The sequence below is a fragment of the Frieseomelitta varia genome, unplaced genomic scaffold (genome assembly GCF_011392965.1).
Source record: "Frieseomelitta varia isolate USP_RPSP 00005682 unplaced genomic scaffold, Fvar_1.2 scaffold_130, whole genome shotgun sequence".
Taxonomy (NCBI): domain Eukaryota; kingdom Metazoa; phylum Arthropoda; class Insecta; order Hymenoptera; family Apidae; genus Frieseomelitta; species Frieseomelitta varia.
The window spans coordinates 311,103-327,366 of NW_025108973.1; the positions used below are offsets into that span (position 1 = coordinate 311,103).

The 16,264-nt window shown below is 33.2% G+C and overlaps 2 protein-coding genes across 4 annotated transcripts in view; one reads left to right on the forward strand and one right to left on the reverse strand.

Annotated features, from left to right (window-relative positions):
- Positions 1–10,499, forward strand: part of LOC122528842 (neuropeptide-like 1) — a 22,075-nt gene extending 11,576 nt beyond the window's left edge. The window contains exons 2-5 of one of the 3 annotated variants that reach the window (XM_043654404.1): positions 3,846–4,309; positions 4,677–5,425; positions 5,888–6,050; positions 8,144–10,499. In XM_043654404.1, the coding sequence (XP_043510339.1) occupies positions 3,846–4,309; positions 4,677–5,425; positions 5,888–6,050; positions 8,144–8,348 (1,581 nt within the window). In that variant the 3' untranslated portion in view covers positions 8,349–10,499. The remainder of the gene's footprint in view (positions 1–3,845; positions 4,310–4,676; positions 5,426–5,887; positions 6,051–8,143) is intronic. The other 2 variants (XM_043654413.1, XM_043654421.1) reach the window with 2 other exon arrangements.
- A 1,039-nt stretch (positions 10,500–11,538) lies between these two features.
- The window catches only part of LOC122528855 (protein gooseberry-neuro-like), a 32,862-nt gene continuing 28,136 nt past the window's right edge, over positions 11,539–16,264 (reverse strand). Inside the window, exons 4-6 of the mRNA XM_043654438.1 lie at positions 12,981–13,177; positions 12,235–12,655; positions 11,539–12,047 (exon numbers count right to left, since the gene is read on the reverse strand). Coding sequence (XP_043510373.1) covers positions 11,815–12,047; positions 12,235–12,655; positions 12,981–13,177 — 851 coding nt within the window. The 3' untranslated portion in view covers positions 11,539–11,814. The remainder of the gene's footprint in view (positions 12,048–12,234; positions 12,656–12,980; positions 13,178–16,264) is intronic.

Here is a 16,264-nt window from a genome sequence, read left to right on the forward strand (position 1 = left end):
TATATATATATTCCATTGAGTTATATATATATATATATATATATATATATATATATATATATATATATATCGAATTACAGAATATTGTTGTGTTTATAGCAGTTGACTTGGCAGAGCCTTAGCAAACTTTGTTATAATATTAATTAAATGAATCTTGATTACGTGGATCAAAATAAATAAATATTAACATCCGAATATGAATTCATTATTAGTTTAATTTTTCCTCAAAATTAAGAAACATATCAGGAAGTATACTATCTACTCTACTTAGTCCTATACTTGAAAAATGAAAATAATAAAAGCTCTTGAACTAATAAACAAGCAAATATTAACATTCTATAAAAAGTAATAACATAATAAATTTTTGTGATCATTATGGTCACAAAAAATTGTACGTTACTCATATGTTTAAGAGAAATAAAAATGCATGTGACTTACGATTCGGTGCGAAGATCGATGCTGAGATGTAGGAAATATCATCATTAAATAGAAGTGTCATTAAATAGGATAAATTGAATCCATTGAAAGCAAGCAAGTTGCAAAAATCTTTAACAAAAAACATGAATATTATAAATTATTCTTAAAGACAGTGTCACATTATTTAGAATGTACGAAATAATGGAAGATTGTTACTTACGGTCTTCGCTTTTGATTCATTGAATCAGTTTTAGACTGGAGTACTTCTTCACGTAACGAACTAACCTTTAAGAAAACGTGAAATATTATAAATTATTCTGAAAAAACACAGTATTAATCGTTAGTGTATATTGAAACATATTAAAACTTATTGCACTTATAATAGCGACCTCTTCAAAAAATAAAGTTATTAATAAAAGTCAAGAGATGACACTACTGTAGAAAATTTGCGCGGGAAATGCAGGCATATATATATATATATATATATAGGTTAGTTCAATTTATTGTTTGAATATAAATAGAAATGTAGAAAATCTATCTATTAAGAAAATTGGAAATCTATTAAGAAAATGTATTCAATTCATTTGTTAATGTTCTCACTAAACTAAGAAATTATTTATGATTCTATTATACAAGTATGTATGAAATATTACCTATAATCTTATCAAATTTCGAATTTTCATTTCTTCTGTGCCATTATCCAATAATTTGTGTAAAAGCAAATCAACAATGTACAAAACAAATGTACAAAACTGAAATGTATAAAATTGCGTGTAAAACAGAACGACTACGAAATAATCTATCGAAAATTTATCTCGAAGTAAAGAATTCGATAACTATCGATGACTTTGATTCATCAAAATAAATAAGGAACAGAAAAGCATAAAAGAGTATTTAATTTTGTTGCAATAGTAATTTGATAATAATTATTTAATAAATAAAATATATTAATAAAACAAACTTAATCATAAGTGTGATGATAGATTAGCATCGGAAGTATTACGCAATCATCAATCGATCTTCACGCCTCCATTTCAATAATCGAATGATACTTCGTGTTTCATTTAACGAATTTTCGGCAAATCCCATATACTGCACATTTGCAATGAAAAATGCAACTGAAAACACGCAGTTTATCACTACGAGAATATCACAGAAGAATATCACTTTTGATCAATCTTTTATTTTCATACCATTTATTCTCATACCCTCGTTCTTTTATTTTCATACCTTAGCCGCTAGAGAGAGCAATTATGTCGCTTTCTTTGAATCACGTGATACTGTGAAACTGCATCCTGGAAATTAGAACAAGCGTCAGTTGACATGGCGAAACGTGCGTTTTTTCTTAACTTCATAGTTTCTTTGACTGATAAAGTAACCTCTCGTATTCAAAGACTAACTTCCACTACTCTTGGAAAAACATGTTTATTCAAGTTGCATTACTTTTATTGCAAAAAGATGTACGTAGGTATGTATAATCTTCTCAGAAGTCAAATTCATCGATTCTTTTGCTTGACTTCGAGTATTGATTTCAGTTCAGTTTTCAATTTCAGTTCAGTTTTCAAAGTTCAGAGTTCAAGGAAAATGTTTCTCAGCGTTCAAAGTTAATGAGTTAATAACTTTGATTGAAGACAGTTCAGTTGTCAGAAGAAGACATAAATAATAAATAATAATAGAAAAATTGTAAGATATTTAAAAAATAATGCTTACAGCGTCATCATTTTATTCTAATTTCTAATTCATGAAGTTGATCTCTGTGACTTCCGAACGGCATACAAAGCAAGTGAATTTGTAAGGTATATATTAGAATAAACGTTCACTTAGTTATTGATCTGATCAAATGAATAACGAAAATTTAATTTCAATTTATTACATATGCATGTATTAAATGTAATTAATTTCTAGCAAACAACAGAGTAACATTGTTTCAACGAGAAAATTCGTGTCCAAACGGTATGTTCTCCATCGCGAATAAACCAAATTAATTTTCGATGACACGGCGAACCTGTTTAATTACGACGCATCTGTCCACTGTTTCACGCATTACGTACCGATTAATTAATTTCCACGTTTCAACTATGAATTAGAACTGGAGAATTTTTGCTGATTTCATATGGTCTCTTTTGTCGGAAACGTTCTCTCAAAAATTAAATGTTGGAATGTGACACTTGCTTGTAGTACGCCTGTGCTTCAAATTGTTTGATTTATTTTCTTGTTAATTAATTGCGAATATTACGAAAATTTCAAATCATTTTGAAACTTTCATAATATTCCAACGACATAATTTTTATTTCGCTCGTATAATGTTTAAATAATGTCCCCAAAGCATTCTCTTTTAATATTTAAAGAATATAATACAAAATAAAACGAAATACCGTTTAGATACTATTCGAAGGTTAAAACTGATTTTTTTTTTGTCAGATATTAATCTTTTTCATACTTCCGCTAAAAGATCGAAGTTTTCTTCTTATCGAATAAATGATCTAAAACTTTTTGAGCAGCGGTGTATAAAACACGAAGTTTCCTTGGAAAATCTTTATGCATAATGGATATCCGTTATCCAGAAAATTATATAATTTATCCAGGATAGATCACTCATGCGACTCCAAGCGTAAAATAAGCTTTCAGTGATGCGTTATATATGTTATTATGCACTGATTATTCTCAATTTTATATGCGACTAAGAGTAATTTTTCTTACATTATAACTTAACTCGCAGAGTTTACTTTATTTTGTTGCAGATAAACAGGAGTAAATTTATTTTTGATTCTGTTACTTATTGTAATAGTTGAAATGATTGTTCGATTCTAATTGAACAAATAATCAAAGTTTTAAACTGATTCATGAATCGAAACAGTATTCAGTGTAAAATGGATTGATGAATTCTTTACACGATTTTACATGAGAGGCTTTAAAACTACAAAAACATTGAATCAATGGATTCGAAGAAGAATAGTACCGTCTGTTGAATATCTGAAACACCAGGCTTTGATGGAAATAGATTGAATGCACATTTTACTTAACTGTGACTAGTCAATGCAAATCGTCAACACAGTTTTCGCATCTTTAACGATAAAAAATGTTCTTAATTTTAAAATAGCTCTTTTATCATTCAGTTTTATTATTCAGTCTTAAAATTAATATTAAATTAATTAAAATTAAATTAAAAATTAATTTAATTAAATTAATTAATTAAAATTTATTTCAAAGACATTAATATTTGTTTCACAATTTATTTCCATTCTGAGAAGAGAATTGAATTTTCATTGAGACAAAATCAATTTACTTGTTCATCCACTTAAATAATTAAAATCAGTCTTTTAAAAAATACTTGAAATATTAAATATTAAAATATTTAAAAATATCATATTTAAAATATTTAATAAATCCTATCGTCATACTTAACAAATATTATCTAAAATTTGCAGGTGACGTGCCAGGATGAAGACAGCACTCAATGCATGCCAAAACAAGCTTTCCTAGCTCTATTGCGCCATCCGGAAGTTAGTTCGAATTTAGCTGCTTATTCTAGAGCAGCAAGAGTAAGTGGAGATGCAAAAAGTCGCAATGATATGGCACACTTGAGAGCTCTAACCGAAGAAGGCGACGACTCAGAGATCTGCGTACCTGGTCGGGTTTATTTGCAACTGTTGAAGGATCCGGTTGTACGTGGCGATCTCAGCATTATTCTTAATGGAAGAACACAGAAGTTACCAGATCTTCTGGGACGTTTGCTCGATGATAGCGATGATATTGACGCGAGGGAATTCTTGCCCGAATCTCAGAAAAGAAGCCTAGCAACGTTGGCTAAGAATGACGATCTACCATTTAGTATTCACGATCGCGTTGTTGAAAATGAAGATGATGAAGAGAAGAGGGCTGTAATTTCGAGGTATATAATTCTGTTCAATTTATTGGATTGGTGCATGAAATGTCTTGTAATCGAAATTTAAATTTGGTGGATCAGTACCATTCAATCAGTTTTCTATTTAATAAAGTTTTCTATTAAATTAAGTGTATTAGATATTATACGATATCAATATCTTATTATTGAGTACTATGGATAATCAGAGTATCACAATATGTATAGTTTTCTTATATGAATTTAAATTTAGGAAACGTGAAGAAATCTGAAAATCAAAAAAGAATTACCTGCAAGTATCGATTTATCAATTTCTTGCTAATCGTTATTCGAAAAATTTGACAAATTTTACAATGTACGAAATTAAAACTAGTTTTTCTATTAATTCCTCAAACAGCGAGCAACAAGGGCAAAACGATTATCTCCTACCAAACAGTCGTTCAGACTTACAAGCTTTCACACGAGATTATCTAATGGAGAAACGAAACGTTGGCACTTTGGCTCGAGATTTCGCGTTGCCACCTGGCAGACGTAATATGGCATCGCTAATTCACGATTACGATCAGAGCAAGAATAATAACAAAGAACCTATGATACGTTACAATGGAAAAAGGAACGTCGCTTCCTTGGCGAGAACGTATACTCTGCCTCATAATGGGAAAAGGAACGTAGCATCCGTAGCCAGAGACTATGGACTTCCTTATGGGAAAAGATACGTCGGTTCCCTAGCTAGAACAGGCGATTTTCCTGCCAGAAACCAGAGGAGTGTCTCATCTTTGGCTAAAAATTCCGCTTGGCCAGTTTCGTTGAAGAGAGGTGTTCTTCTGCCTGGAAGCGTGATCCTTAGGACCCTCTCCCGTCATGGTAGATCGATGGCGGACGAAATGAACGCAAGGAACGACCTGTTGGATCTTCAGGAACTGAGTAATCTGGAAGAGAATCAGGAAAACGATTACGAAACAGCGGAGGAGAAGTTGAACGATTCGTTGGCGAAAATTGAATCGAACGTTAGGAGATCTAAAAGACAGATTGGATTCTCCGATGAATACCCTTTGCCTGTCATGCAGAATACGAACGTTTTCGATTATGAAGAGATGATGGAGGCACTCAGTGGACAATATCCGAATGCTGAGAAGAGGTTCATGGGTGAGTGTACATATTTATTTCTTTACAGCTTAGAGTTAGGAAGTTTAGGAAATTTTCTTTTTGAGGATTCATAAAACGAGAGTGTTAATTATTTTGAAGAAACAATACGTCACTGATGAATGATTCTTCACGATAAAAGAATCTTGATAAGTCAACAAAATGTTAAGACACAAAGTACATTCATTTTCCAACGCGAAATATCCAACCACTGAAATATCAATTTCCTCTTGTTTTCTTTCCAACAACGCATCTCATCCTTGCAACGGGTTAGATTAATAGAATGACGGCAATACGACACGCTATGTCCCCCATAAGCACCCTTGTTCGCACAGATGAAAGTAGACCTCGACTCGTTCGAGGGAGAGTATTTCATATCGTCGGGAATAGACATGTCAACCGCGTAGTAGTTGAACGTGAAAGTCAGAGATCGAGCGTAAATCGAGCGCAATCTGTGAATGTCAGAAACAGGTTCTGCACCGGAGATGCAGCCAGAGGTAGACCAGTTCGGCTACCCGGAAACGTTTCAAGCGAGTAAAAGACACATCGGAGCCCTGGCACGTCTTGGTTGGCTTCCAACTTTGAGGGTCGCGCGATTTTCGCGCTCACCTCGGTATCTAATTGGCAGGTCAGACCATTAGGTTCTCACCTGCTCCGTCATTTTAGGGTAATTCCGGAAGAGATGGACCTTGTTGTTAAAAAGAAAAAGAACATCTTAAACTTACATGTTTCAAAGCTATTCAATAGTATACTTGTCCGTTTGTCTATCATATAGTGAACAATTTATTGCAAAATTATCATGGCACAGTATTATAATAGGTAGCTGTAGAAATCAGTATTTCAGTATTTTAGGTTCCAACCTCCCCTTATTATTACGGGTAAGCGGGTAAGATGGGCCACTTTAACATATTAATAGATATGTTGTTTAAATGGTAGTTAACCGAGCATCTCCTTAAATTTACATGTCTAATCTAATCTCTTGCTAGAAATTGAAGTATCGATCTTTGTCCAAATTTTATAGAAAGTGGAACGTCAAATTTACGAACATGTTTCAGCACATAACAAAATAGTTGTTAATGACGACAAGCTTGAGAACCTGGTCCGTCTCTCCCGATGGTCCATTTGAATATATCTCTCCTATGTTTCTTTGTGTCTCTCTCTCTCTCTCTTTCTCTCTCTGTTTCTCTTTCTCCTTTCTCTTTGTACTGTTCGTCATTTTCCTTTCTTATCATGCTGTGTTGTCGCAAACATCTACGCCCGAATGAAAGTATAGAAAAAGGAAACAAATATGGTTGAATCATCGGAAATATTTGAATATATTTGGGAGAGGGAGATTCTCCGGATCGTAGAAAATGCAATGACCATTTTACGCCAAACGTTCGCCAATATGACATCTTCCACTTCCACTTCTTCTAATTCTATATGGATCGTTCACGGTAGTTAAATAGCAAACTGCATCGTAGGTGTTTCGATGTGGTGCATCTGTCGATGTTATAGAACTTGCGATTCGATGCTGCGACCAATTTAGAGCGCTGATATGGTAGATGTTTTAGATTGACTGGGACATAATAATGTTATAGATATTCTAGCACGGACGATCGATCAATAGATAATTTTAGATAATAGTCTTAGAGTTGCCCTTTGTTGGAATAACGTTGCTGTATCCGTATGAGGGTTATCTGTCTGAACAAGTATTCTAATTTCGGTTTATGTTAATCAGTAATTGATAATTACAGTCGATACATTAATTTCGTAGGAAAATGAAAGAACTGTAAATATTATATGATTATATAAGAGCAGAATATTTCTATTAAGAAAATATGTATCTTATTTACATGATCTCTGTAATCATTCTAGCATCGTACTTTCTCATTTTCTAAAACGGTGAAGTGTAAGTAATCTTTCAATTGTCTTGTCAGAAGAACAATGAATATACTACAATAGATTACCCTATTCTCTATCGTTTATTCTGTAGACAGACAATGTTTTATTACGAATGGTGAATTTATGTATTTTACTCTTTTGTGTTTGAAAATGTTTTATAGTTGTTTCGTGTTGTCAATACAAACATGTATCGAAGACTTCCGCCAAAAATTCAAGTTCTATCGTTAAAACATTGTGTTGTCTTTAATGTTAAGTAGTTAAGTGTTAAATATTAGATATGTGTCGTGCTGTCAAATTTCTTCGCTCATCGAAACTTCGTTTCTGTCAACGAACAACTTAATTGTCTCATAAGCTTATATCTGTAAAATTTTTTTATGCAGCGACTAACTAATAAGTGGTATGAACTATTATGCAAATACAACGAAGGCCTACTATTGTGTTTGTTGTTTCCTTAGGTATGGCAATATACGGGATGCACGCGAAAAAATGATACCCCGAGTAGGAGAATAAAAATGTACAACTAAATTTCTTGAGAATGTACACTGTAACATATATATTACTATATATAATTACTACGATAAATGTATCATAAATGTGCAATTACATTTTCTCAAAATCGAGTGATTTTTGGACAAAGAAAAAGAAAGAAATCACCTCTTGTGTCGTTTTTACAACTGCAATCCGTATTTAGTGATATCAGTGTTTCAGCGCTGTGTAGCGTGTAATAACGATAATCTATGTAGACTATATGTGCTATATAGACTAGTAACTTGCAGTGTAATTAGGGAAAAAACTTTATTTCGCGATTTGACACGAATTTTGAATCATGTATTTTAGGGAGAATCCCGCAGATGGGACCTCGTCCGACTACTCCTCCAACACGTCAAGGTCGCTAAGACCTAACTTCAACCCAAGGGCACGCTACGTTCAAGCCTTGCACGAGGATTGTCGACACGGCTTCGAAAGGTTTCTCCCCTTACCGACTATGGGTAATTATTTCCATCAGAAACTTCCAAGCACGCTGCGATCTAAATCGTCGTAAACCGTTCCCCTTCTAAATTACCTGTTACTCGATAGATGTCGATGAATTAGTTACTTTGTTCACGCGTTTGCTCGTACATCTCTGGAATTGAATAACAATTACTAAACACTTCGCTTTGAGAAACGAATTTTATCTAGGAATGTCCGATATTTGCCTGTAACTGGTAAACGAAAAATTTACAGGTAACTTCTTTCTTGTTCTCAGTTAGCTACTGCAGATCAAATTATTTTCGAATTGCATTTACGAATGTATATGGGGCGCGCCATTGCTTGTGGTTTTGACAGATTGCAAATGACAATAATTTCTGAAGATTCAGAAAACAATTAGATTTAATTCTCTCAATTAGTATCGTGTCGTAAATGATATACAGGAATTTAGTTATTTTTAAGTTAATTTTCACTCTTATTCTATCATTTATCATGTAAGATGTGGAATATAAATTCGAATTAAATGTAGTCTAAGATTGAACGATCTAGTTCAAATTGTCGCAGTTGTTATTTACGACTTGAAGGTACTAGTTGAGATTGAATGTCGAAGCTATAATCTAAGAAGATTTACAAAATTGTTGTATACAATGGACAATTGGCATTGTATTTATTATTACAGTATACTGCGCTTAAAAGTTTCTCGTGCATCAGTAATTATCAATGTTTGACTAACCTAAAACATCGATTAACTAGCTTTGTTAATTTTTATTAAATCTTTTTCACTAGCAACCAAAGATTTGATAAAGTGAATTATTTACTCTTCCTATCGATGTTTAATCTGACATCTGACAGTATTTTATAATATATACCTACAGGTAAAATGACTTTATATAATACTGTATTTAATTTAGTGCTTAATGCTCTAAGCGTACGTTTAAGAGAAAATAGCAAGTCAATATGAGATAAAATTCAGAGCGACGTTCAATTTTTTACGAAACGTTTAATAGAGTACGAGTAAATTAATAAACATTGATTATTGCAGTAATTTATATCGCGCTCATGTTTATTAGTTTGGAATTTTATAGACTTTCATTTTAACGAGAATACAAATATCATTTGCAAAATACGATTTCAATAATTTCATTTATTTCAAGAAGAAATATTAGAAATGTTAGAAGAGGAACAAAATTGTACGCTGCTTGAATAGTACTCACTTAATCTCGAATTTTAATTTTCATATTCACTTCTCACGCTGTTTATGTTAAATTAAACATGCTATGTCTTTTCAATATCTGACACGACTTCTATTAACGTTAAGAGACTTCTTCCTCAAACATATTTTCCTCCAAAATTAATGTAATTAGACAATAACGAGCGACAATAATCTTAACAGTTCTGTAATAATAATATGGAATGTGTCTGATTCGTAAAGCTATCTACTTAGATATATCTGTTCTGCGATGATGTCTTAAACCTTAGACGAAGCAAAATTTTAAGTACTCTTAATAACATTTAATAGATATTGATATCTAACTTTCGATAAGTTAACGATAAACTTCCAAATTAGTTATTAAATTTATTATAATTCTATCTGACACTTTGAACAAATGTAGTAGTAAGTTTTTGTCACTTACATTCAATGCATTTACTTTGCAAGTACAGATATATTCATAAGTATATTTGTTAATTTTAGTATAATAAAATTAACAATCAGATAGGGTTAGTCTCGATGGTCTGAGGTATTTCTGTATCCGAGTTTAAGCGATTCATTGTTCGATTGAGAGATGTTCGCCAAGTCTTTGGTGATTTTTGAGATGTTTTCATTCGACTATTTCTACTACAACTGCGGTTTAGGACAGAATGGAGGAAGCCGTGACGCGATCTTCGACGTATAGCAGTAGTCTGTGTAAATTCTTAGTGCTCAGGGCTTGCAGGCTCGATAGTAATAACGCAAAATTCAGCTTTCTTTTGTCCATGATACATGTTTCAGTACTTATCGATAGATCATTGTGTAATACGTGTATGTTAAATGTAAACGCGCGGTCGGAAAGAATTGTGGTGTAATTCCGAGTCGATCGACATCAACGATTTGTCACTAATGCGAATGGTGTGTACCATTGTTCGATCGTCATCGATTTTATGAGAATGTATTGATGTGTTTGTCTAGACAATAACGAGTAAACGAGATGACAATAAAACGATAATAATAAACGATGAAGTAAAAGAACCTTCAATTCAATAATTCTTTCAATACTTCTTTATTTTAAGATTCTCTCTTTTGTTATAGATGTGAAATCGATCTTTATACGCAGCGAGCAAGAAAATCCCATATTTATGAAAGTTCCATGCTTGCTTTAAAATCTTATAAATAATTTTCTATTCATAAGATATGCTCCAATTTCCCTCGATGAAGAAGGTGCATAAATATTCTTACAAGCGGGATTAACTTGCTTTATTATGCTACAAAAGCAAGTGTAATAAATGTCTCAAGTGTCACGTACATCTTGTTCTGGTATTGTGTTTTACTTTTATATTTGATCGTTGTTATAGTTTGTTATATGAATAATGATCTGATCTCATGTGGTCTACCTGAAGGCTTAGGATTTAAGGAGATCAAAGGTATTCCAATAGTAGAATGATGGAGCTATGTTTTCTTTGTAAAATGGATTTGCTTATTTCATGGAGACACATGGGTATGTATGCATTAGTAGAAACTTACCTTAACTTTAATCATCAAGTAATATTTCGTCTTGAATTTCATATAAGTGAATTATATTTTATTTCTTATATCCAGGAACAATGGTGTAGAGGGTGTTCACAGAAGAAAGCACTCGACACAAGAATTAATAAAATATTTTCTTTATACATCTACAAATATACTTCGTACATGAGTGTCACGTATAATGTTAGAAATAGAAAAATATATACATCGACTTATTTACAAAAATAGACTATTTTAATTATGAAATTTTCCAGTAAAAACAGTCATCTTTCTTTATCTAATTAATGAGCAATTGCATCCTTGTACTTAAAATATTTCAATACTTTCTACATCACACTTTCCTATTAATTTACGTCACTGCTAAAAGCATAGCAAATGATTTATTCGATGTTTATTACAAAATATTAATTTTTTTAAACTAACGATTTAATAAATAATTTCTTTTTATATTTTACAAATTATTCTTTGATCCATGGATAAGATTGTCTAAAGGCTCATTTAATGTTACCTATATTAATATTGTCTTAACAATATTAAAAAGTCTATTATCAGTCATGTTAGGGAACCAAATATTAATTAATATTTTCTAAATATTTACTCTATTAAAAAGTCATCATACTGAATTTTAAAACTGTCCTACGTCTTACATTTTTCCCTTCTGATCTTCAGGTTCATTGAGACATCTCGACTGCTCAGAAGAATTGCCGAGAAAATGGGCGGAGAACCGGAAAGTTTTGCAAGAAACGAAAGCCATCATGCGGAATGAAACGTCGATCGATAATCCAACTTTTACTAATGCCCATGCAATCATCGTCCGTTAAAATATGCCGCCCACGCTTCGATGATAGTTCAACTGAGCGTGTTGGGAATAATCGTAGCCCTGATCGTACCATTCCGCCGCCGATGCAGAATTCCCAGTACCAGAGGACGATGTAGCAGCATGACTCGCGTGCGAGGAATGCTGATGACTCGAATGACTCGACGTGTATTCACTTTGGAAGTGATTGAACTGTCCCCAACCGAGTTGCGCCCTGGACCAATCGGTGTTGCCTGAAATTTGGACAACGTTGTTGCTCATTATCGCGCTTCGACAAGAACTAAAATCACGTGAGTTTTTTGAAATTTTGGATTTTAAACATTATTATAAATTATAAATACCAAATAAAATAAAATAAACTTTTCAGGTGTAGGACAAAATATTAACAACACTTCAATAATGTAATAACATCCAACTTGCCAGGGTTATGAGAGATAGTCGTCGGTGCCCCATGTGCAGCAGGAGGTTGAATCGTTGGTATCTGTCCCAGTTGCATCGTATGTCCCTGTAAGGAACTTAGATGTCCTGAAATCGACACTGCGTGTCCTTGAAGAGCACTGCTGATCGTGGAAGGCACTTGAGCCACGGACGTGGTGTTAGGTATCTGCGCATTGGCCCCTGGAACTTGATGAACAGCTGCACTCGCTTGTTGCAGTGTCGTTGGACTGTGGTGTAACGTGGTTGGTACTTGAGTTATTGCTGGTGGCATTTGAGATACCTGTGGTATTTGTGCAAGTTCGTGGCTCGCGTATTGACAGGGTGTCAATGGTAATCCCGTTACCGAGTGAGCTATACTTCCTGCGTGTTTTCGTAGTCGTGCTCTGCGATTGCTGAACCACACCTGAAATTAGAAATGCTTCAGTTAATTGAGATATCGAGTATTTAATACATTTTTATGCAATATATTGACAGAGTATACAATTTCTGAACATAATAGTGGTGACTGGATCGGATTTTTCCATATTAATTTAAGATTCCCTCTCTGTTTCATTGTATAATTCAATCAGCAACAAATAACTAACTTTTACTTGAATCTCTTTCAAAGTGAATTACTAATTATTTATTTCACACATGTCAGGCATTGTATGGTTGAATACGCATTCTAGCAGACGTTGACGTTAAAAAAATTAATTGACAAGATACTCGACAAATGGCGTAAAACTCACTTGAATTCTTGCTTCTGTAAGGCCAGTCCTCTGAGCCAATTCCTCTCTAGCATAAACGTCCGGATACTGAGCACGCTGGAACGCGGTCTCCAATTGTTCCAGCTGTTCTCCGGTGAATGTTGTTCTGCTTCTTCGTTGCTTTCGCTTCAGAGGAATACCAGGTTCACTCTCTGTATCGGATTCATCGCCGCAACGACCTATGAGTCGTCGAATTATTCTTATTATCTTATTTATCTTAAGTTACGTGAATTAGTTTCGAGTCACGACACGCTTTTATGGCTAATTAATCACGTTTAAGTAATGGAATAAATGATACAGCTATTCTGTCAAGTATGTGAGAATAAGATGCTGCCTGTGAACTTTCTGATTGAGTAGTTAATTAATTAATTAACTGATGATCGATTGATTAGTTGATTAACAGATTGCGAATATTCATGTCAATCTACAATTTTATGATAAATGGAGGTAGAATTTATGAAAATAAGTGGAATTTTTCTCATTTCCTTCGATTCATTTGTGACTCTTTTATTTCTAATTTAATAATAGATTTCATCTAGTATTTATAATCAATCATTCCAACACATTGATTTCTCACAAATCTCTTTCTGAAACATTTCCCTGGAAGTATTCCCAGAACTAGAAGATCCTCATTAACCATCAATTCTAACGTAAAAATTTCTCCTTTCTTCGGAAACCTCCTTTCATCAACCAAACCAGACGCACAACTGGAAGCATTCGAGATGTCTTTTCTTTCTGCATTCGATACTGGAACCGATCTGCCGATTTTTATATCCTCTTACTAGTCATTGTGTCTTGGTGATTCTTAAACTATCTTCAAATATTCCCTTCGTATTTATTTGACCAAATAATAGGAATACAAACAGCTCGTGCGTCTGTTTCTCTGAATGGCGGTAAAAGGCACAAGAACGTGTATACACCTTTGTAATAATATATAACAATGTATAGCTCACGAAATAAGCCAATAAGGATGACCATCGCGATCGTTTGGGGTAAGAACAGTTTGCTCCTAAGTCGACTCTCTATTGTATCACCCAGTGTCCATTATCGTTCAATCGAGCGTCCAGAAACGAAGAGAACCATTGTGAGATTGAGGATTTCACCTCTGTCTTTCTTTACTTCTTTACTTTCTCTTTTTTACTTTATCTTCTCCTTTTTACTTTATTTACTTTCGTGTAGGTAGAAACTCTTACGGGACCAGATTTTGAAATTTGGCGAACCCGAAAAGAGATGTAGATAAGTACGTCAATGTGTGTAACTATTTGCTTCTTAATTTCATGACAGTAGTGATATGTTCTTTAATGTGACATAATCTGATTAAATGTTAATGAAAATGTTATGTGGAATCTGTATTATTTAGAAGAACATTTAACAGAGCGATAAATCTTCATTGTAAATTAAAAATTCTGAAACTGAGTATAATTTAATTTTAATTACAAGGACGACGTCTGATGTTTGATGATTTAATCTTTCTGATAGTTTTAATAGATTTAAGTCTAATACTATAGTATTAATATTTTTTGTAGCTTTAAATAATGGCAGGAAAGGCTCAATTGTTGAAGTAACTTTTGATAAAGATTGCATAGGTCATCCCTGAAGTATTCATTTTAAATAATTATACTCAGCAGTGGCACAATTAATGTGAGTTAAGAGTTAAATTTTGGATATAATATAATTTAACAAATATTGAATATTTTTTTATATTGTATAATGTGCAATCTGTATATTTTTACATCTTTCAATGTATAAAATGATACAATGTATGCAAAAATATTTCAATAAATGTATAAATGTTCCCAATGTAACTGTGTAATTTTTGATAAACCTGAGAATCTTTCAAAGACAACTTTGCTTCACTTTCTTTCAGCATGCCCTACAAAACGTCGAGAAAAATAGAGCTGACGGTCTGATACGGTCGATTTCATCTTTAATCGTTTCGTGTGCTCTTTTCGCTAGTTCCATGACTGTAAAAATAAGGACAGACGTCTGTTATGACAACAAATGTCTAAATACCCCTGATGGGGATAACCTCTACCGATGTTTGCCTACCTGAGGATCTGTTTCATGAAGCGGAATTAAATGGCGTAAAAGCTGGAATTGTGCTTAGTAAATTCATCGTATTGGTACATGCCAATATAAAATAATACAAAATATTTATAAACATATTATACATATATATGTATGAAATTTAAACTATTCGAAAAATCGTGGAACTATTCACGCGTAGCAATTGTCAATAACTAATTATTTATATTAGAATTCTTGTTACAAACCATGCATTAATATTGTCTGTAATCTAATCTTTAGTCTACGATTCCAAAAGCACACGAATCTCTTCTAGAAATTGAGTAATTAATAAATATTCAATAAATTAGATAGAAAAGCAAACGTATAGTTGTCACGTGACGTTGCTGTTCTTTTCTATACTCGAGTGCTGCCATCTATCGGAGTGGCAAAACTTGGACTGAAAACTTGGAAATGTAACAGGAACATAGAATATAAACAGAGGTATCTCGACTACTGTTAGACAAGAAGCGCAATACTGTGCAAAAAGGACAGACATACGTGACGTAGCAGAGAAGGAGGGCACTATCGAACGACAAGGACAGACATATGTCTCTTTCTAATCTGTTGAATATTCATTAATTACTCGATTTCTGGAACGAAATCATGCACTTTTGGAAACGTGGAACAAAGTTCAGACTACAAGCGACATTCACGTATAGTTTTGTATCAGCATTGTTGTTTAAATTAAGAGTTATTAATTATTATTGCCCGACAGTCCGTTACTACCGACAATATCGACAATACCGACGCGATGAATTTTCGTATAATTTGGATTAACAGACAATCAATTATTAATGTTTATGCATGGAATATAAAGTACAGAGTCTAAGCAAGCTTCTACGATTCCAAACAACAAGCTTCAATCTTGCAAGAGCTCAATACTAACGAAAAATAGTAGTCATGCATCGCGTAAGCCTAGACACTCGTTGAAAGAATCGTTTAGAATGGTTTATAATTAATTAATTAAACAAAGAATCGTACCCGAAACTGTAAAGGAACGTTACCTAAGGTTTGTACTTTATCATGCAAATCCAAAAGTGCACGAATTGTTCCTGAAATTTAAATAATTAGTGAATATTCAATAGGTTAAGGAAAGAAATATGTCTGTCCTTTTTGCACAGTATCGCGCTTCTTGTCTAACAGTAGTCGAGATACCTCTGTTTATATTCTATGTTCCTGTTACATTTCCAAGTTTTCAG